This window comes from Temnothorax longispinosus, chromosome 5, assembly GCF_030848805.1.
Source record: "Temnothorax longispinosus isolate EJ_2023e chromosome 5, Tlon_JGU_v1, whole genome shotgun sequence".
NCBI classification, from domain to species: domain Eukaryota; kingdom Metazoa; phylum Arthropoda; class Insecta; order Hymenoptera; family Formicidae; genus Temnothorax; species Temnothorax longispinosus.
In genome coordinates this window covers 19,180,637-19,203,015 of record NC_092362.1, presented here as the reverse complement: position 1 = coordinate 19,203,015, position 22,379 = coordinate 19,180,637, and the positions used below count along the sequence as shown (strand labels likewise).

The window sequence follows — 22,379 nt, the reverse complement described above, 5'->3', positions numbered from 1 at the left end:
CACTGTTGCGTTGAGCTGCGTTGAAAGAATTTAAATAAAATTAAATAAAATGGGTAAATTAGGTGTTTGAAGAAAAAAGAGAAAAATTAAAAGTGTAAAAAGTTTAGTAAAAAGTTAAAGTTCCATTATAAAAATTATAAAAAAAAAATCTCTAATATTCCCCACGTAATTTTGAGATTTGTTTTTTGTAGCTAAACTTTTTGACTTCTTGTACTTTTTTATCTGTTTTCTTTTTCTTTTCTATTTTCCACTTCAAGTGCAGGAAGTGTAAAGTCCTGTACCTACAAGGAACAGAAATAACAAAACAGATCCAGATGGTATGTGTATTTATACCATGATCCAGAGCAGAGTTTCTCTCTGACCTGACAAAGCCACGTGTTTTGATAGCTGCTTTGAAAACAGCTATTGTATTTATTACTGATTTATTACATTTATGTGCAGCATTGTTAACGTTATTAATGAAGCATGGCCTCTCCATCTCCGTCTAATTTAGTGGAATCAGTCATGGACGAGGTTGCTTTAGAAGGGTTAGATGGTATTACTTTACAAGGTAATTTCTCCTTAGTTTTACATTATTCTAATATATAAAATATTACATAGATTGTTATAATAATTTATCGACTTTTTATTTAATTTTGCAGAATTGTTATGTTAATTACTGTTTTTAAGTGTATATCTTACTGATTCAGTGCTTTATTTTTAATAATTCAAGTTTGTATGTTAATCTTTTATCTCTGTTTATTATAGCTTTGTGGTTGCGATTAGCAAACAGATTCAATGATCCACTACCATTGGCTAAGCCTTTCATGGAACAGGTATGGTTAATATGCAGAAAAGTAAAGCACTTTCTGTTTTACAAATTGGAAAAACCCAGAGGGCCACTTGTGATGTTCGATCGTTATGAGTTTGTACATCCTGATCTTGGCATTATACTCGAGCCAGTGAGTATACTGATATTGTAATAATACATACATGATTTTCTGTAAAATATTCTTTCTATCAAGTTCCATGGAATGTTGAACTTATAAATTAAGTTGTAAAGTTTTGTAATTACAAATAATTTAATTTCTTGATACTTTAATTCTTTATTTCCTTGTTTTTTTATTATTTAAATTCTTGTTACATCCTTTTTACTTTTCTAATTTCAGCCAAACATTCCGCCAGATATTTATCCTCACCATCCTATCCAAGATTTTAAAGCAGGTGTGAGAGGATCTTGCTCCACATATAATACAAGGAAAGATATCAAAGACGAGGTGAAGAATGCAAGTTTGGATGAGGTGACAGAAAAGTATGGACTAAGTTTGGTGATTGTGGCATCTCAGGAAGTTAGGACACGAGCTTTGGTGGGTCACTACTTTAGCCCAACACTGGAACTGGCACTCATGCGCTATTGCTTCTTGGAGCGAGTGGGTCGAGCTCGTTACCACGGCGAAGTCACTCAAGGTAAGCCTGGCTTGTCCGCGCTCAAAGAGGATCCGAAGTCTTTGTTCTATCACCGAAAGTTTCTGCTGCACCACAAGTTGATTACGAAGCAAGTCCACCATCAGAGAAGCGGACGTCATTGCGGCAGTGGTAGTCTGTTGCATTTGCCACGCTTCTATGTTGAACGAAAGCCGAAGATGATCTACCTGGCGGAACAGGTGCTCGATATTTTACGATCCAAAGAAAACGGCGTGGCTGAGTACGACGAGATTAAGAAGAAGCTCGGAATCGAAAATTCTATCAAAAAACTGTTTAAAACTGCCTTCTTTCAAAAAATCGTGAAGACAGACATCAGCGTGCCATATAGAACTTTATATCCTAACGCGGAACCCAATGAGTGGCGACAAAAGCAAGATCCTTCGAAGGAGAAAACAATTAGAGTCGTGCAGGTGCTGTATCCGGATGTCGATGTTGCTGATCTGTGGTACAAAGATGAGAAGGATGACGATGACGACATCCTTGAATTGGATGTGTCTAATCACAAGTTTAATGTTCCTTATCTGAAGCAAGCAAACGTTATTATTGAAGCTAATAAATCGCAAGGTGTATCTCAAGGTCAGTAGTAAATCCTAGATTTTTGTAATTACTTTAGAATTTTGTTATTCGAGATATGAAGTTTATTCAAATTAATGTAATATTACAAAATTAATATACACTATGTTTTCGTTATTCAATTTTTAAATTATAGGCGAAGTTAGGAATAGAAGTTAGGAAATTTTGAATTATTATTAATTTAAATTTTTAGCTTATTTGGGAAAGGAGATGGGTCTCACCAGATTACAGTCTAGATCATTTCTGAGGAATATGGTAAAGTCAGGTATCGTTGCAACGTACTTGCACGATATGGGCCGGCAAAGGATTACAAAATACGTCTCGAAGAAATTCGAAAAAAGTAGCAAAATGAGTAAGCAATTTAACAAAGAGATACACAGGATTAAGGAACTCACGAAGAATAGTCATCACGTTGATAAGATGGATGTTGATACGGTTATTGATAAAGATAAAAATAAAGAAGAAGATGCTGATGCAAATTATGTTAGGAAGGAAACGGAATTAAAGAATTTGTTCTACGTCGTCAATAGAATTTTGCGCAATTACCGATTGTCAAAATTCCTACCTAAATACAAGTGCACAACGTCAAAATCTTTATTAATGAAGACAAGGAGTTCCGATATCAACGCGAAGGAACAGAAAGCGAAGCTTGATATTTCCACGTCTATACAGCAAATCGTGAATGATGCCAAAGCCACGTCGTTTTATAATAGCATAAAGACGAATTTGATAGCGCAAAAGCCTATTCGCACTGAAGGAAGCGAAGTTTTCGGTTTTATGGAAGTCGTACAAAGCGAGACAAAAAATGCTAATATTACATACAGGTTTGTACAAATATGCTATGTACAATAAGCAAATATACTTATGCTGTATAAGTTTAAATTAATAAATAGATTAAATCACTATTGCTAGAGAGAGAAATACATATCAATTAAAAAAGAATATAAATGCTATTCTAACTTTTATTGCATATAATTATATTTTCCTGTGATATATGCAAAATTGATCTTATTTATCTTCGCGTAACTCTTTCGGATATATTTTCTTTTATAATTTAGAAATACGAGCGCTCAGAGATTTTTTCATTGTAAATATCAATATCATTAAATATTTTCTATTATGTTTAGATTGTTAAGGCGTGCCAATATGATAATCGAAGCAGTGAAAGAACACCAAGTGATTGACGACACAGCGAAACTCATGAAGATGATCTACGAGGAAGAAGATAAGGAGGGTTACGACGTGAGGATTGATAAAAAGTCTCTTATCAGATTGTTGCAGAAACTTGCCAAGGATAATCTGGTGAAGAACATCAAATTGACCTTGAGCGCAAATGGACGTGAGAAGAACTTGATGTTCATTTGCGATCCTAACATCGATACTGATCATACCGTGATTAAATCAGCCGTCGAACAAGCAAAGGTCAAGTTCTGCTTATTAGCGTCTCAAAAAGCAAAGATGCTCGCAAAGAAAACGGATAAGCAGGATAAGCAGGACAAGGCGGACAAGTCATCAGGTTCTAAGGGACGATTGCAGCTCAACAAGACAGCGACTAAATATCCTGCAAACTACAAGTACGATGCTAAAGCTGGCAAACGTTACGGTCTTAGCCCGAAATTCATCAGGATGCAGACGATCCACGTTCTGCTCTTCTACCTGGTCTACGATCATCCTGGCATACCGAAATTATCTCAGCAAAAGCAGATAGAAATTCTCAGGTCTAACGGATATGAAATCAGCGACGATCTCGTCCAGGAGTTCAGTACTATTTACAACATGGAAATAAACTGGAAGATGTTTGTCCCGCCTTTGCCTAAACATAGCGGGTGGTCCAAAGGTTGGGCGCTGATGTGCGACGTTCTGTTAGGGCTGCCTTTGTCGATTTTCATCAAGGTACACAATATCACCTTCATGATCCCGGAGCTGGAGCACTATTTAAATCACCCGATCAGGAAACATTACCTTGTTAAGAACCTTCCGGTGAGTTTGAGATTTAAGAATTTTACATTATAGAAAGATTAAAAATGCAACTCGAATAAACAGTTTCGGATATTAGCAGTCGTGATCTTTATTTCCTTACGAATCAGCTGAAAAGTCAGATGTAAACTCGGATCTTCGAAGATCAAGAATTTGAATGCGAGTTATTCTATTGACACCACATTAATGGTTCTATGATATGAATTTATGTTACTAATATTTACTTTTTTAATTATTCTTTTTTAATTTTTAGGTCACTATACGAAATACTCTCTTGCATGCGCGGAAGTATATATTCAATGTCCATGATACCATAACCAGATTGGGTTACATCGGCCTGGTGCAGTTTGGTCCACAGCGGTTGAAAGACAAAGATCAAGTGTTTATCTATGTGAACCGGCGCACGGAATTGATGGATACAACCTCTTCGGCACCAGGCTATCACAAGATCGAAGACAAGACATACCCAGTGTATAAGTATTTCTTCGATTGTACAAAGGTACTGTTGATTGGTATTACTATTAAAAATATTTTAGAAATAGATTGAATCTCTTATTCTTTGTTCTAAATTTTTTTATAGAATAAATTTAACTCTTCAAACATTGTGAGACCAAATATGATCTTTGCCTTTTATTCCGAAAAGTACTTTTGTTTAGAATGCTAAAAATCACTATATTAGTCTTTGGTTTAGAAAATATCATATCTTGATTATTAGATTCAATTCATGTGTATCAATAAAACTGATTATTCACGTTCTCGATATATGTCTTTGTTTCTTATTATATCAATATGTTGTTGAACGTAATAAAATTTTTGTAATTAACAAACAATAATACATTATAAGAAAGTCATACTTTTCATTGGAAAACCAAGATTGAATAAATTAAAAGGAATAAACAAAAAAAATGTTTTCTATCGATAACAAGATATCTATGTATTTTGAGGACTAATCGAGTAAAAAGTTGGAAGTAATGTTGCGTTTCTTTGCAGACCGTTGAGACCTACTGGTGTGATATGTGTGATATTTGTGTTACTACTCTACTTGGCGGTAGGCTGGTGATGCACGGCAAAGATATTCTACTTGAGGATTTAAGCAAGAAGATTGCCATGATAGAAGCGGTCGCAGCACGCAGTCCCAAAGAAGCCGCAGAAAGAGATACCGGTGCAGTTCCCGGAGATCGTAAAGGAGCGGCTGGTATCGACTCAGCTTTCTTCGCGCATCTGAAACGCAATTGGAACTGGTCAAATAATTATCCTGTACATCAGCAGGTAAGAAATAAAGAAATCCATGGTAGAAAGTGATCGATTTGAAAAGAACATCTCTCTCTTTTGGGATTTTTAAATTTTTAAATTCTTTAGACTTATACTTAAAGTAAAAGGTAATTTTTATAATAAATATTTTTATTTCAAGTAACAAGTATTTCCGCTCAGAAATCCTGTTATTTTATATCTGATAAATTTCTAGATATAAGTTTTTTAAATTTATAAATCTATCCAATCCGAGATTTATTTATTCATCAATATCAGTATACGTATCCAGGTTGTACTCTGATATATTTCCTACAGAATATATCAACGCTATTTGTGAAATTTTCTTTTTGTTATCAGACTTCTAAGAATCAGGGAAAATCCAGCACAGGCCAACGAGATTTGCATCTATCGAAAATTCAAGCAAAGCCAGTTAGGTTCACGGAGTACGACGGTCTGAAGAAGATCTCGGGACCGCCACCGCCGCCGTCTGTCAACGCGACCGAATTGCGGAAAAAGGTATACAATCATCTCAGCACCGCCGGACGGAAGAACGAGGCCTTGCCGTCGCATCAGTCCATCAGGCAGAAGTCCTTCGTGCGGCATGTGATGCCGCGCAAGAAAAGTGTACGAAAGCTCAAATACGACGAGGACGACTATCGGGCGATGCAACGGATGAATAAGCTGCGGGTCGAATGGGACTCACACGAAGACAATATCCTGCTGGTGTGCAAAGTAGCAACGACCTACCTGTCGCCAAACCCGCGCAAGCAGGTGGTTAGTTTCATAGCGATACGAGACGTATTGCGAACGTTTTCTTACAACTCGTACAACAAGACTTCACGCGCCTGTCAACGCCGATTGGTGTACATGCTGCGACAGCAACGCACGGTGAACAGCGTTACTCTGGGTGTCGAGGAGATCAAACAGGACCCGTTTATCGATAGGCGATATGGCGGCGCCATGGACAGATTGAAGGGCGAATGTTCGAGCTCGGCGGAGTACGAGAAGCGGATAACGGATGTTTTCAAGGAGCTTGTCGGCTATATCGTTAAGAAGTATTACGACATTGCGGAAATTAAACCAAAGAAGCATATGGCGATGCCGAAGACCATACAAGAATTTAATTTCCTCTTCGAAGTGATCCATCCGACGAAGTCGCACCATAATCAGGGCTTCACGAAGGATGTGCGAAACATAAATGATGTTCATTCGGCGACTATCAATGCTGTTATACACAGTTCCATGTGCTGTGGAAAGGACAGACGTTCTTGGGCTTATCAGCTCTTTACGGTATGATCGATATGTAATATAGAATACTCTATTTATAAGACATAATATTTCAAAGTACGTTTGTCTTGAAAATTAAATTGCAATTAAATTTTTAAGTGCCGAACAATATAAAATCAGCATTTCATTTTTTTGTAATTTATTAATAGATATTGCTTAGCAAATAACGTGCTTTTTTAATTTTAATCACTTTTTTCAGATATCTATCGTTTACTTTTAGATAGAATTTAGGTAGTACTTATGCAACATACATATAACTAACGTGTTAATTTTATATTGTTGCTTACAACTTCTCAAAATTTTTTAATTGTGTTGCAAAAATCTTTTGGTCGGTACTCATAGTAGCTCTTTTTGTTAAAGGTATACCAACACTATTCAGAAGCCATTTTGAAACAAGCAATGAATAAGATCAGATCGGATCAGATGGTGACTATAAAGAAGCACCACTTGGCGACTATTAAGAAGTACGGGAACTACATGCCGATGAGCAGCTCGCAGTATCAACTCAGTATTAACTACATCTATAAGTTCCAGACCAAGTGGACTTATGATGTCTTCAAAGAGTCCTACGATGTTTTCGAGAAATTACTGCAGTGGTATTCCGAGCATAAAAACAACGTTCCTTCAGAGAGCCAGGAAACAGAATTTAACGGTATTGAGATCCCAGTTTCCAGTGGCATCGTTACCATCATGCATGATCTTTTAGCACGCGATCAAATCGACTTCGACATTGAGATGCCGGACCAAATCATTATGTTGGACGCGAGATACCAAGGCAAAGACGAGACCTATTTCAAAGCTGCCCAAAGATACCAGGATATTTTGACCAGACTTTATCGCTTTAAATTTGAGAACATTGATGCTCAGAACCCTGGAGTTTCTGAAGAAGCGGAAGAAGCTTCCCATGAAACACGAGATGATTCTTTGAAAAAAAAGAGACTTATCGAGAACGATGAGCCTGAAGAACCTATGTCGAAGATCTCTCGTAAAAACGAGGAAATTAATGTAAAACAAGAGAACCAATCTCAGCAAAATGAAAATACATCGCTCGAGAAAAACCGATCTCTTGACGAAAGTGAAAAACGCGAAGAGATGAATCCGAAGGATTGTTCTCACGAGCAAAGTGGGAAGAAAACTCGTGCAAGTCGTTCATCAAGAAAAAGATCTGCCAATATTGAAGAGGATTCCAGGGACTACGAAGAGCAGGTCTTGAAGAGAGCAAGACTAAACTCCGAAGATTCAACGGATTTCGAGGACTCGGAAGAAAACGAAGAATCAAAAATTTTCGAAGAGGAATTGTACGAAGATCTCGAAAGCATCGAAAAAGTACTTCCGAATAGCTCCAAATCTCTTAATCCGATGAATGAATTAAAGGAGCAGATGATAGAAGAAGGTATATTACATTTTTATGATAATACAAATTTTTTTATTCCTATAAATAATTACTTCTATTGTAATACTTACGATTGAATTACTACTGTCTCGTTGAAGACCTGTTACTTTTTTACTACTTTAAATTTTAAATGTTCGATGTTTCTAGCATGCCTGATAATTTTCGGCATTTTTAATAAATTAAGTCATAATAGTTTATACATGTATATAGTTTATATGTATTAGATTATACTGTGATTTTTTCAATCAAACTTTATAATTGATTTCTTTAAACTAATATAAATATATTGCTTTAATTGCCAGCTTCTTCAATGCAGCCGAGCATAATTGATATGACTTCGGTTCCTCGACGTGTCAGCGAAATTATCAGAAAAGTGTCGCCTGAGACGAACTACTTCAATTCTTGTAAGATAGAAGATACAAGCGATGTTCAGAAGAAATATACTAGAATAGCCATGTTGAGGATGAGAGAAGAGCTGAACGATCTCTCGGTAACCGACAGTCATCACGCGCACGAATACTTTGTAGTCAATAGCTTCAGAATGTTTTATAGCTTGGAAACGTCACCGTCAATAGCATCCGCGCCATCAAAGGACGTTGAGAATTTTAAAGGTCACTCGGTGCCTAGCCAATTAGTGCCGTTGAAGATCGAGACTGTAAATGATTTTCTCGACGGGTTAAATCGGACTGCCGTTTTTCCGAAGAAGAGTATCTCTTATACGGATTATAAGAACGAGATCGTGACGAAAAAGAAGGAAATAGCAGTTGACTGGAAATATGTCGACGCGGTGCACGAGTTTGTCCAGGAGAGGAAAGAAATCGGCGTTTGTTCGCAAGAATTACTGGTAATTTATCCTTTATAGAAAGAGCAATTTTTTTGTTGCCTTTCTCTTTCTACTTTAGCTTTCAGTGGCTAACATTTCTTACAAGCATTGCTTTCCTTCTCTCTTGTCCAGGATAAATTCTTCGCTGAGCAAGGAGAAGATTTGTACAAGGTCGTTTCGCTTTTAGTAGACAATCATATATTTTTGCGCTCTGGCGTCACCAAACCACGCTATATCCATCATCGTTACTTGGATCCTTGGTTAATTAATTCCTACAAGATACATCGCCTTGAACAAGAATCTCTAGGACAGTTCAAAGACAGTATATATGCCACAATGCAGCAGAGAGAAACAGCCGAGACAAACGCTGAGAGGGATGCGAAAGATACAAATCCTCACACTGAAGGAAATACAAATAAAAAACGTAATATTGTTACGTCATTCACTTTATAATTTCATATTTTGCTGATGTACTCATCTCGTACTTATAAACGAGCACTTCGATTCTTGACAAGTTCTATAAGATTTCGATATTACGGATTCTATATATCCCATTTGAAAAAATTTATTATAATGGAGATACTTATAAAAATATTATTTTGATTGTATCACTCTTATATTTTTACGCTTTACTACAGTTTTGTATTATAAAGTTTAAAAGAGTAACATTATGCACAAAAATTGGTCAAAATTTGTTGGATTATTAAATATATTAAGTTATCTATTTAGTACATTGTCTTTTAAGATCAATGCTTATTAGAATAAATATATGGCAGATGAAACAGATAGTACGGTAGCATCCACGTCATCGGACAACCAAGAAAACAAAGAGAAGAAAAATGAAAAAACGGATGATGATTTAAATAATGAGGATGAGAAGAAGGAAGACAGCGAGATCAATGGGGAAAGTAGTTCACGTACGAGAAAAAGAAGTCACAAACAAAAGACACGCTTACTTCCACAAAAGGACGTGTATAAACCTGCTGCGCAGCAACTAGATTTCACGTATGTATTAAGAAAGAACAACGGGAAAAATTCTCAGACGTCGTTCAAAACTGATGAATTGTTCTCTTTCAGGACTGCCGAGAAAATAAAAGTCCTGATAAAGCCATGGATACGTGTAGACGGCGTGCTGAATCGCAAAGTTTTAGATCGAATGTTGGGCGCGGTTCTAAGTTACTGCTTGCTTCATCCCGGGCTCACGATGTCGAAAGTGCAAAGCAGATTCGTCCCTGCTCTACAACCCTTTCATACGCGTGAATTGCTCGAGGTTTGTTTTATCGATTGTTTATATCGAAATTGATAAATCAGTATTTCTGGACTCTTAAAGAGACTTGCTCTATTAGATCTTATGTGTATATTGGGCATAAATTATTACAAAATATTACATTTGTATGACAACTTATTGACAAAAAAAGTACGGACCTGTCTTTTTTTTTATATCGTCTAATGCAAAATGTTTATTTTTAAAATAATTTTTTTTTGCAGATGCTGGTCAAGTTGGGATGTTTAGAGAGTAAGCTCTTGAAGAAAACGCGCGTTACTCTGTTCTCTCCACCGCCTGTAATTAATATTATTAATCTAAGTACGTAATTATTATTACTAGATTGGAAATCTTTGGATTCCTAATACTTGATAGTTAATTAATGTTTGCACCATTAGTGGCACATTTACATTCTCTATATATTATATATCATACATCATATGCTGTCCATGATGCTCTCAAAATATTCTAGTCTTTGCATAAGTATCATTTTATACTTAAAAATTAAATCTCTATTTTCTCTAATTAAAGGTAAGCAGATGCTAGTTTTTAAAAAATGGACAAAATATCTAGCTTGATAATATCTCTCGAATATTAAGACATTCATCTTCTAATTAATTTAAGAATTCTAATAATTTGCTTCCTTATCTTACACAATTTATAGAATTATTTTGCAATAAGGGCAATTTTATATAACACGATTTAATTTTACTACAAATGTTACACAGTCAATCTCAAGTAAATTATTCACAACTTCTGATGTTTTATGATGTACACTACTTTATTTCTTCCTGTTAATCTGACATCAGATTCGTCATGATAAACTCTTACTAATATTTCTCTTTTTTACTTTTAGCTGCAGATGACGTTGGCTGGTGCACCGAGGATGAAGTAGTATTCGAACCTACCATAGATGCTACATTGAAGTTCAGTATATTTTTGAGTACGAGGACATACAGCGCAGATTTTATGTCGTAATTATGTGTACATCTGTATTATATGTACATAAGTACTTTATCATTTTATCAATACTATCAATAGTGTGTAAAAATTATAATAAAAGTACATTGAACTTAATATAATTATAATTTAATTATATTACTAGTAATATAATCACATATTATAATATAAAATATTATAATATTATTAATTATAATGTAATAAATAAATTGAACAAAAGAGTTATATGTGAAATTTTCTTGCGAAAAATTAAACATGTTAGGTCCCGATGCGTTTTTTCACGCGTGCGCGAATTTAAGGTACAACCAATCCGGGAATTGCCGCGAATTCGGCGCGAACGGCAATTGGCGGATAGACTCGTGCAAACTCGAGGTTAACCAATCAAATCGTCTATTTATTACGCTCAGCTGACGCTTTTTGACGAAAGTACGCCACGTATCGCGCGGAAACCTCGTTTCTCGTTTGTCGAGGGATACGATTCTACCTCATATTTTTCTGTAGTTCTCTCCTGGTTTTCTCCTTCGCCTTTTCTCCTTCGAAATCCGATTACGCGATCACTTCCGTTTTAACTCGTCCGCGACGGTTTAATCCCGTTTATTTAACGCACCGTTTCTTGTTTATTTCCGAAAAGTCGCACCCAAAAGGCAAAAGAAGGCGTCTAATTACATACGATAAAAGGAGGATTCGTTCGGGTGACGACAAGATGGGATTTAAAGAATATGAGGATTCCCGTGCACCGAATTTCGTACGCGAGATTTGAAGGGTTTCTCACTCGTGAGTATTTGCTCCCACTCAGAATTTACAACCTCCCTCACTCCATGTATTTCTAGGATTCTGAGGTGTGTCATCAATTGTGCTTGTGGCTTGTCTGCTGGTACTTATCTTAAGGTAAACATTCCCTAAAATTTCTTCTCGGATTTATGAGAGATACGAAGAGACGTGGGTGAGCGAAGACTTACGGCTGACAGTGCATGTGCAGGAGATTACAATTAAAACTTATTGCACTCTTGTATAAATTTAACATGTAATTTTATCAATAATTTACAACAATTTCATAGATTTTGAGTAGTGCATGTACATAAAATCAGATAAGAAATGGTAAGCAAAGTTTCTTGCAGCTGTGAAAAATTGTTGAGTAAGAATTTATCAAATTTGTATTTTGCTATAGCGATAATGAATGATTAAACTGGGAATATTTATAATATTGACTGCTTAAGAAAGAGACAAATATATTCCGAGCAATTTATTTGTGCTGTTGTTACTTCTAAAATACAATATTACGGGTCTTTATTTATTAATTGAACTTTATTTCATAATCAAGGATCTCTTTTATAATTATATGTTACTCATATTCAAGGTTATGTTGTTATATAAAATTGCATAATATTGTATTGTGATTAGAAAAGCTAGTATTTCTAGTAGAAAATAATATTCAGAACTTGCAAGTTATCCATTTATAAGTAATATTATAAACACAAAACTTTTAAATTTAAAAATATAAATATACTTTATTTGGTGGATAAGCACATAATTAAGAATTGATATTTGTAATAAGTATATATTATATTTATTTTTGCTTTAGGTTTCTAAGTAGAAAATAGACTGCGATACGATAAATAGTATTGCCTTAAAGAATGGATAACACTACTACTACTATTAGTACTAACACTCGTTGGTGCTCCGCGCCAGGTTGTATGGTGAATATAAAAATAATGAGACGACATTTCTTTCGATTTCCGAAAGAAAGAAAAAGGTATGTATATATATCTGGTTGAAACCAGATATCAACTCTAACGTTGATACATTTATAAATTTGAAAATTGTTCTATTTTATATATTCTTCAAAGATTTACTTTGTGCTTGTACATGAAATATGTATGTCCTCAAATTTATATTCTATATTTCATACAACATGTTATATTCTCAGATTTATATTCGAGATTGTGTAATTTTAGATGGCTAGAATGGATTAAAGCATGCAATAGAATGGACTTAGTGACAATAGGCCCGGAATATGCTAATCGATACTATCGGTTATGCCATTTACATTTTCGAGTAGAAATGTTTCGAAATATAGAAGGGAGAATTTATCTCAGTAAAGAAGCTGTGCCATCAATATTTTTGAAGCCATTACAGACAGGAAAGTAAGTAAGATTTATAGATATATTTCGCTCAGTTACGGTCTACTTTTATATATTATTACTTATATATTACTATTTATATATTATTACAATATTGTTACAGAAATGGTTTCCAAACGAGATTATCAGATTTTAAAATCATATTTAATTATATTTAAAAAGAATTAAAAGTACAACTCTTTTTTCTGTCTTTTTATAGCAATTCATCTTCGACCTTGTTTCAACCAATTTCCTTCGTAACTATATTTCTGAAGCCAGAGAGCAGAAATAAGTAAGTTTGCAAGTATTACTTGAATTTTCTTGCTGACTTTTCACTCATGGAACAGAATAATTATTTATTAAATAATGTAATTCTTTTTCAGAAACTCATCTACAGATTTATCACAATCTGAAGTGTCTCAAACGCATCCTATGAAACCCGACGAAAGGTCAGCTTCTACTTTTCTACAAGAATAGCATAATACAATCTATTATAGCATAATATGAACTATTATGTAGCATAATATAAACTATTTAAATAATTTATATATTTGCATATTATACAATTATATATATATCATCTATAATAGACATGATAAATACTTCCACAAGATGATTATCATTATTTTACTTATTATGTTTATTAAAGAAATATAATTTCTTAATATAGGGATACGGCTATAATTTCATCGGTTCAAGCACTTTTCCCGAGAGCATCTATAAAGCACGCATACGACGATAGGTAACTTTTGCGTCAATATCGATATTGTTTCTGATTGATAAATTCTTCAATTCTGTGTGTTATAAGTGTTAAATAATATATTTAATTTTTGTCAGAAACATGCCGTCAGCTCAGACATCGTTGCTAGAAGTAAAGCCTGAAAATGATAACGGGTGAGTGATATAATAGTTGCTTTCCATTTACACTCAAGTGATCTGAGTCACTCAGTTATGTGAGTATTTTATACTCAGGTAAAATATGTCATTTTGTATTTACCTGCTTATTTTGGTGACAAAGCTATCGCATAATAATACAGGTCCATAGCCTCACTTTTAATGTGAGTTTATTAGATTCATTAAAGCACATGGTCTCGATTGTGGATAAAAACTTAGTTCAGAATCTCACTTGCCAGCATGCAAAAAGAACGTGCATTTAACTGAGTTATGACGTCACAAGTGAGAATTATCTGAGTTTTGATGTAAATGGAAAGCAACTAATAAATGCAACTCGTTCATTTTTATATAAATATTTATGAAAATATTTTATTTATTCCTGTTTTACGTTTTATTAGAATTTAATGTAAATGGAGTTATTCTCTAAGCACTTATTTACGATATGTCAAGAAAAATGAAAGCACTAAAAATGCATTTTATTAACAGGAGACATTGTATTTCTGGGACAGAAATGCAATTTATCAAGGAAATATATACAGATACGGAAACAGCATCAACATCGTCACGAATATCCCCGGGGGAAGGATGCAGTAATACGTAAGTTGCGATTTTAAAAGATCAACTTACATAGCGTCACTTATAGTTAGTCAACAGAAAAATATTTCTTTTTTTTTTAACAGAGATATCATCGATTTAACATCTATGGACTCTTCAGACCCGTTAAGTTTAGAGCCAGACATACCAACAATGTCGTCGAAAGCACTATCGGTTTGTGCAACGCCACAAAATAACGACAGGTGAATATCTGAGAATTAATACTATGATGTAGTAGAGATGCTGTAAGTTTTGCGAAAGTTTATTTCAATAATTAACGTTAAATTGTCATAGCAAAATGTACAAAAATGCCAATTTAATAGTGAAATAAGAATACTAAAGAGAAACTTTGCTAAATATTCTAGAACATCAAAAAGAAGACATTGGACTATCTCAACACAGACGCCAGAAGCGTGGCTATACATCGACTCTTTTCTTCAAGGGAAGAAACAAGTGGAAAAAACCGAGATTGACGACGATAATCCAGTTGCAAAGCGGAGAAAAACGTTCGACGGGGAAAACGAAGATTGTCACATGAACGTAGATCAATTTAAAGCGGCGTGTGCAGACTTGCTACCGTACAGTTCTACCCTCTTAGTTTCGGCGTGCATCAACGCTTGCAAGAAGCCTAAGACCAGAAAGAGTTTTGAGGATAAGCAATTCGCGCTCAAGTTATTTTTCATGGCATCGGAGGCGTACAGATTTTACCGGCCATTATGCTCGCTGCCCACTGTGCGTCAGCTATGGAGACACGTACGTAATTGGGATATGCCGCCTGGCTTGAACGACAACGTGCTTAACGCGTTGCGTTTGAAGATGAAGTCACTGCCAGCGACTGAGAGACATTGCTCCCTGTGCGTGAACGAAATGCGACTGAGGCCACATCTCTTTTACAATCTGACGCGCGACAGAATCGTCGGTTTCCACGACACCGGTACGGAAAAGCGACGCACGCTAGCGAGGAAGGTCTTAGTGATAATGGCATGTAGTTTGATTGGCGACTGGGAACAGCCCATCGCCTATTACTTCCACGGCGGCACGTGTCGCGTCGATATCTTGAAGAATCTGATATTCCAAGCAATAATTAGATTGAAGAACGTCGGTGCAACCGTGCACGCTTTGACTACCAATACATCACCGACGTTTCTGCGACTATCGCAGCTATTAGGAATCTCCGCGGAACGCCCGTCATTCCTGGTGAACGACGAAAGAGTATTTTACGTTTTCGATGTTACACGGTTGATAAGAGTGACGAGAAATGTGTTCAGGAGTCACGAGCTCCGCTTCCGTGAGAAGAGGGCCTCGTGGACGGATATCGAACTCTTTTTCAGACGCGACAGCCAGATGCGACTGCCGCTGGTTCCTAAATTATCCGTGGGCCATCTCGAGCCCGATGGATGTCAAAAGATAGAAACCAAGTATGCCGTTCAAGTATTCAGCAGCAGTATAGCTGCAGGTCTTAGCGCGCACATCGCATCCGGCGAGTTACCGCTGGAAACGATCGGAACGATGGAGTTTGTACACAATTTCGATCAATTGTTCGACATCCTCAACTCCGCATCAACTAATAAGTCGAATACTAAGAATTTTGGACAAGCTTTCACAGGTAGCATGCACGAGATGAGCTTCTTGCAGCAGGCACTTGATTTTTTGAAGTCAATCAAGGTAGTGGACAGGAACGGCGCGTGCATCAAGTCGATCAAGTGCTTCGATCATTGGGAGATCACGATCAACGCGATTATTCAATTGTGGGGCGTGATGAAGGAGCACCAGCTCCCTTCCCTCTGCACGAGAAGACTGAATCAGGAGAGCATCGAGCGTGTTTTTCGTTCCATTAGACGGCAAAGCGGAAATCGCGTCAGACCCACGCCTATCTTGTTTACTCGTGCATTCAAGAATCTCGTCAGCAAACACTTCCTCGAGCATTCAAGCGGGGGCGATTCCACCATGAACGGGCGAAAGATGCTTAAGCGACTGGCGTCGATGTCATCCCCGCCGGTGCCCTCCCTAACTGATGAGGTTCCACCTAACGTTCAAGTAGTTTTGAGCGTCGCGGCGACGAATTATCGCGACATCGATTTACGGCTGCCCGAGAGAAACGCGTTCAAGCGCGTGTGCGAGTTTCTGCTCAACGAATGTTTGCGAGCGCATGTTAATTGCGACGTGTGCGTCGCCTATGCCGCTAAGGAGAGCGGCTCGTCCACCAGAGACGCATCGAATTCCTTTAATCTCTACGTTTCCAACCTGGAAGACACGTTCATGCACAATTTCGAGAAACTCTCCATTGAAGAAAACCTCGGCGCGCAGATGCTGCAGCTCGCGGAGCAAGTCGAGTACAAACCGCCCTGTCCGGACTTCCCAGTCGCTCTTCTCGTCAAACTGTTTCTACGTATGCGAATATATTTCACGTTGACGCGACATAACAAGATCTGCAAAGAACCACGCAGCTCTTTTAATGTGATACAGTTATGAGCGGTTCATTTTTATTTCGTTATTTGCGTTCATTTTTTGTATTGGTTATCATTTTATTAATTAGTATTGCTTTTTTTAAATACATGATAAATACTCTGTAGTATTTATCTTGTATAGCGCTTAAAAGCTAGAATTTAATGCGGTATTTCCGCTAAGTAATTGCACGAGTTTCACGAGTTTTGTCTTGGTTTTAATATTTGAAGAAAAGCGTTTCGTGTTAAGCAATTAAATTCATGTTGAATATAAATCTTCATTGAGATTAAGTCACCGGGTGTAATTGACCTACGTGTTTTTAACTGTAATTTTACGATAGTCTTTTAACATTTTTTATTTGATTAATTATTTATAATTATGCTGTTGCTATGTTTAATCAAATACGTTTTATTCGCGTATTATTGAATACATATTCGACAAGTTATTTAAAGTGCTTAATGCGAAATTAAAATTTTAAGTTGTTATTAATTATTCGCTGTTTCTTTAGTTTGTTCCTTTGTGAGAAAAGATTCTTTGATGAAAGGATACGATATTATTAAACTTTAAGTTTTATTTTAAATATGCACGAAACTTTTGGCCCAATATCAAGGGTTTATGATAAAATTGTAACTTAGCAATGTTTAACAAAGTGCATTATAAGCTTCGTTACAAACAAAAAAGTATATTTACTTTAGTACATCTTCCGTTTGGTTTTTTTTCTGTATAACAAGATCAATTATTCTTGTAACCATTTCTTTGCAACAATAGTAAAAAAGATGAAAATGAAATCAAGCTTGAAACAATTCTTACAATTGGTTTTAAATAATCTGCTTCAATAAATTGAATTTTATATATATTTTTTATATTCTTTATTTCGTTTATTCGTCACTAATAAAAATACATAAATTTTTTTTTCATCACAAAATTATACATGTAACGTATTCATATCTTTTTTTTTCGATCAGCTGATGATGTTGGTATGACGACCAAATAGCGTGGTATATGTGGTGACCTTTTTTCGTCATAGAAGAATTAAGGGTTAAATGCCTCACTCTGTATATACATATATACATATATATAAGAAACGTTGGACGTTACAAGTAGGTCAAGCTATGACGCGCAACGTCAATCGATATAATCTAAATACGATGAGTATACTCGCGCGAGGGGTGAAGTAATGCCACGGAATAAACGCGTTTTGCTAAATACGGAAGCAGATCGGATCGTTGCGTTTGCCAGTGGTACCCATATCGGACGCGAATCATCATTAATATTGCGTAAATTGCGTTAATGTCAAAACCGAATTTTCATGCGTGCGTGCTACCGTAGAATAACACGAATTCCAATATTCTAAGAGTTCAAGAGAACTCTGTGCTTGCAACTTTTCTCTTTCTCCCATTCTTTGACGTTCTAACTCATATCCTTTTATTTCGTTTCGAGTACGGGAAATGTAGGAAAAAGGTAAACCCGTAGATACAAAAGTTAAGAGAATGGGACGTTCAGGATGCGATAAGGATAAGATAAAAATATGCGAATATATAATTTTTTCATAATGTGCTGCAGATTAGCAAAAGTCGCAAAAAAAGAAAAAGATTGAATGAATCTCTTCGAAGCTCAAACAATCGACTCCATTTTTATAAATTTTTAAATAAAATTCAAAATAAATCTTAAATTACAAAAAGATATTAATAAAAATTTTTAAATACATGTTTAAACCGTGGCGCATGATCAACTCGTAACTTTAGAGAAGTTTGGCTTTCAGGAAGCTCGACTAATACAGAAGCGGACAGGAGGCTTTCCGCTGGACTCCGCCTCCAGCAACGCGCGGCCTTCCCGCGGATTTAATTACAATGTATCTTTGTACGCGCGACTAGGATTGCAGTTATTGAGAAACGCAGGCTGTTGAGAAACTCTGCGCCGAGGCAGGTGAGGAAATCGATCCGATACTCCTCGGTACACGTGATCCGCGTGCGCGCGCCCGCGCGGACGCGGACGCGCGTACTCGCGCCGGACTCCGGCGACGGCGGCAACGGCGGCGGCGGAGGGTTACCTAGGACACCGTGTGCATACGAGGAGGGCCGCGGTCGCGGGCAGAACACTTCCGGCGCACAGTCGTGTCCTCGGTGACGGCGTCGACATCGAAGGGCCATGCACGTCGCGACGTTCGACCCGAGAGTGCCGTGCGAGAGTTCCCGCGAGTGCACGAGAAGCCGATCATCCGCAGCCGGGGACGCAGACGGGTCGAGGATGTGAGCCGCGTGAGCGCCGACTCGAGGACTCGTCGAGGAGGAGCGCGGAACGTCGTGAGATGTGCGTCGTGAGACATTTTTCTTTTCGTTTCCGACGTGGCAAACCGCCTCGCACTGAAGTAGAGACCCTGGCTGTCCCTTATAGAAATTTAATACTGTAAGTGATTTTTTGGCTAGTGATTAATCATTTAAAAGCACTATTAAAAGTGCTTTTAATAGTGCTTTTAAGTGATTAATTACTAGCCATAAATCACTTACAGTATTAAATTTCTATAAGGGACGTGTTCCTTTATTCACTGCCAGTACTTAAAATCTATAGTTACGTGACGCAAACTATATATTTTCAGCACTGCCAGTAAAAAATAAACACCGGGGCCTATGATAAGAGACTGATCATTTATTATAGGGTCCCTACACTGAAGGAGGGCTACTGAACGCCCTCTCCGACTTGCCACGCGAAAGATGCTCCCAAGATACCACGATGTCCAAAATCGGGACGTATAAGGCGTTTTAAAGACGTCATTGAGAGGCCTTTTAGTCATAATATCATAAGACGTTAAGAATGTCTTAAAGATGTTTTAAAAATGTCTTTAAGCCGTCTCATGTCCCGATTTTGAACACGCGTGCTGCCTGGGAGATGCTTCGAGTTTTAAAGGATCAATGGCTCGAACGAGAAAATAACGAGAGGAATCTTTCGTTATTTATAAATTGAGAATGAAATCCAGTCGGGAAACGCTGAAGTGAATTCGACGCGGTCGCGAGAGTATCAAGATCGATAAGCCGGAGGGAAATGGGGGAGGAAAGCTCTCGACGGGGGAGAGTACGTGTCGCGTTTCGGATCTCGGGGTTTCTAACGCGCGCGGCCCTCGCGCGAGATGAATCACCGACGCGCCCTTACATTTCGCCCAGACGCTCGACGGAGCGCGCGCGTTTGTCTCGACGCGAAAATAAAATTATTTTGTCCGCGCGCGCGTGAGGAAGAGAGAGAGAGAGAGAACCTCGAGAGCGGCTTTCTCTCGGTCGTGTGCATCGGTAATGGCGCCGCGAGACCTTGCCGCAGCCTTGCGTTTTCGCCCCGAGGCTGAGAACGCTATTTAAATACACACGTACGCGCCGCGTCGCGCAGGTGTAGGGGGGGGGGGAACTACGCTCGTAACTCCTCTCCCTTTCTCTCTCTCTCTCCGCGGTCGTCGATAATCCCTTCCCGCGGAGCATATCGAGCGCCGCTATTACCGGAACAATATCGCGTTCAAGGCGCGTGCTCGAGGTTCAAAAACCGATTCCGTTTTCTTTCCCATGTGTCTCACAGATCGAACCGCCAGAACGAGAAATTCTGGATCGCCTTGGTGCCCCCCGAGTTCCTGTTCCGTCTTCCTCAAGGCTCCGCCGTCGGAGTCAACGTTCTTCCCTTGCCTGTCTCTTATCGCTGTCTCTCCTCTATTCGCGTTTTTTTTTTCGATAACTCAAACGAGACGCGAAAGGTCACGAGAAGCAACGACTGTACGGGTAGGAATAAACTAGCTCTTTTGCATTTGTTTATTCTCGATTCTTCAAGGTTTCTGGACCTTACATTGTACTCACATATTCGGAAAGGTCAAAGGGCTAAATTTCATGGAATACGTATGATCAAGTTCCATTTCTACGAATGCAGTCAATTTTAATTTCGGCTTAAGTTACTTTTTATTTTTTTATAATTCTTAGATCTAGAAAAAGATAATTAAAGTTAATCTACATCATAGAAATGGACACACAAGTGCGGTCCATTGACCGAGCGAGAAAACAGCGTGCATCTCCAATCTCGTTTCATTTGTCCGAAGCCTGAAATTGGACGGACGCTGTTTTTTCGCGGTTTTCCTCCGCGAGCCGGTCATTTCTTGCTCGATACAGGCCTGCACCGTATTTGCTTGTTCTAACGGGTGTGTTTTTGCAGGTCAGCGTGAGCGATCTCGGCAGGGGCCACCTGAGAAAGCGTTAGCTTCGAAACCCGCGTCGTCACCCCCGTGACTCGGCGGGCCGGCATGATCCTGCATCGTCCTCCGGACTGAGCTTCCTGGTACGTGAGTCAGGATCGCCGGAACCGCCGGGCAGCCGCCCGGTGGCCTCGTGGCGAGGATGAGCGCCAAGATATCGGCGGCCGGCCGCGACGGCGCGGCACAGTCAACGGCGAGCCATCGCGCCGCGAGATCGTCGCCCGTCAAGAGACCGCTGTCGCCGGGTAAGTGACAACGACACGCTGACAATGACAGGCGTCGTGCTCGCCCATACATCTTCACCGTGGACCCCGTAAAATTAGATTTGCGGGAAGGTGTACGCGTATACGTCATAAATCTGACGCTCCTGAAAACTGACCTGAGTTAATTAAGCGAAGGATTTGTCTGATAAAAGTACATATGTTTCTTTTTTAACAAAAGATTCGGATTTTAACGTGCTGTTTTGTTAATGAAGTTTTTGTGACATCCCGTGAATAGAATTCGCGCAGATGAGACTTTTTCATGACGTTTGGATTGGTGATTGTTTGATTTTTATAATGTGAAGAGTTATGGGGAGTACGCTGTTTATAAAACATAAGATTTAATAATAAATAGCTTTAAAATTACAAAATAACCCGCTTTTAAGCTTTGTGTCTTCGGAGAAGTATAAGCTTATTAATTTTATTTATAACATGTTCTTATGTGTATGTGTGTGTGTGTAAAATTTTTAAACATTTTTAACATAAATTTAAACGAAAAATACCTTAGGCAATAAATTAAATATTTTTTACACTTACAAATAATACTTTGTTTATTGATATCGGTACGTTATAATAAAAAGATTACTGCCTCGTTTCCTTTGTAACTTAAGTTATAATTACTTTCTATTATTAATTATTTTAAACCAGTAATAGATTACCTATTAAAGTCCATAACTTTGCACAGCTTTATAATAAACACTAACAAAGCTCAAAGGGTTAAAGTTTTGTAGTTGCATTTATTATTTACATACAAAAATCCACATAAAAGCTTTTCACGACATCTAATTGAAATTAATGAGAATTTTACATTAAAATAAATTTCTTTATTATTCGAAATTAAAGACTGATTCCATA

At 37.6% G+C, this 22,379-nt stretch overlaps 2 protein-coding genes across 4 annotated transcripts; both read left to right on the top strand.

The window, feature by feature from the left end:
- Nucleotides 1–34: 34 nt before the first annotated feature.
- Nucleotides 35–11,217, top strand: LOC139812871 (general transcription factor 3C polypeptide 1). Of its 3 annotated transcripts, none has more exons than XM_071777978.1 (16): nucleotides 35–53; nucleotides 442–550; nucleotides 748–941; nucleotides 1,149–2,040; nucleotides 2,231–2,861; nucleotides 3,165–4,017; nucleotides 4,268–4,513; nucleotides 5,005–5,283; nucleotides 5,623–6,555; nucleotides 6,913–7,945; nucleotides 8,248–8,789; nucleotides 8,901–9,192; nucleotides 9,545–9,773; nucleotides 9,846–10,038; nucleotides 10,257–10,353; nucleotides 10,889–11,217. In XM_071777978.1, exons 2-16 carry the CDS (start codon nucleotides 466–468, stop codon nucleotides 11,008–11,010), a joined length of 6,621 nt encoding a protein of 2,206 aa, XP_071634079.1. In that variant the 5' UTR covers nucleotides 35–53; nucleotides 442–465; the 3' UTR covers nucleotides 11,011–11,217. The 3 variants fall into 3 exon arrangements, with proteins under 3 accessions (XP_071634079.1, XP_071634078.1, XP_071634077.1); XM_071777977.1 differs by lacking the exon at nucleotides 35–53 and adding an exon at nucleotides 91–317; XM_071777976.1 differs by lacking the exon at nucleotides 35–53 and having other exon boundaries at nucleotides 91–550.
- A 231-nt stretch (nucleotides 11,218–11,448) lies between these two features.
- On the top strand, nucleotides 11,449–21,402 carry LOC139812665 (uncharacterized). The gene is made up of 12 exons (XM_071777680.1): nucleotides 11,449–11,766; nucleotides 11,823–11,880; nucleotides 12,575–12,745; nucleotides 12,948–13,136; nucleotides 13,333–13,404; nucleotides 13,496–13,561; nucleotides 13,783–13,854; nucleotides 13,950–14,006; nucleotides 14,493–14,603; nucleotides 14,687–14,803; nucleotides 14,966–19,355; nucleotides 21,225–21,402. The coding sequence occupies exons 3-11, from the start codon at nucleotides 12,627–12,629 to the stop codon at nucleotides 17,070–17,072; spliced, it is 2,910 nt and encodes a 969-aa protein (XP_071633781.1). The 5' UTR covers nucleotides 11,449–11,766; nucleotides 11,823–11,880; nucleotides 12,575–12,626; the 3' UTR covers nucleotides 17,073–19,355; nucleotides 21,225–21,402.
- The last annotated feature ends 977 nt before the right edge of the window (nucleotides 21,403–22,379 follow it).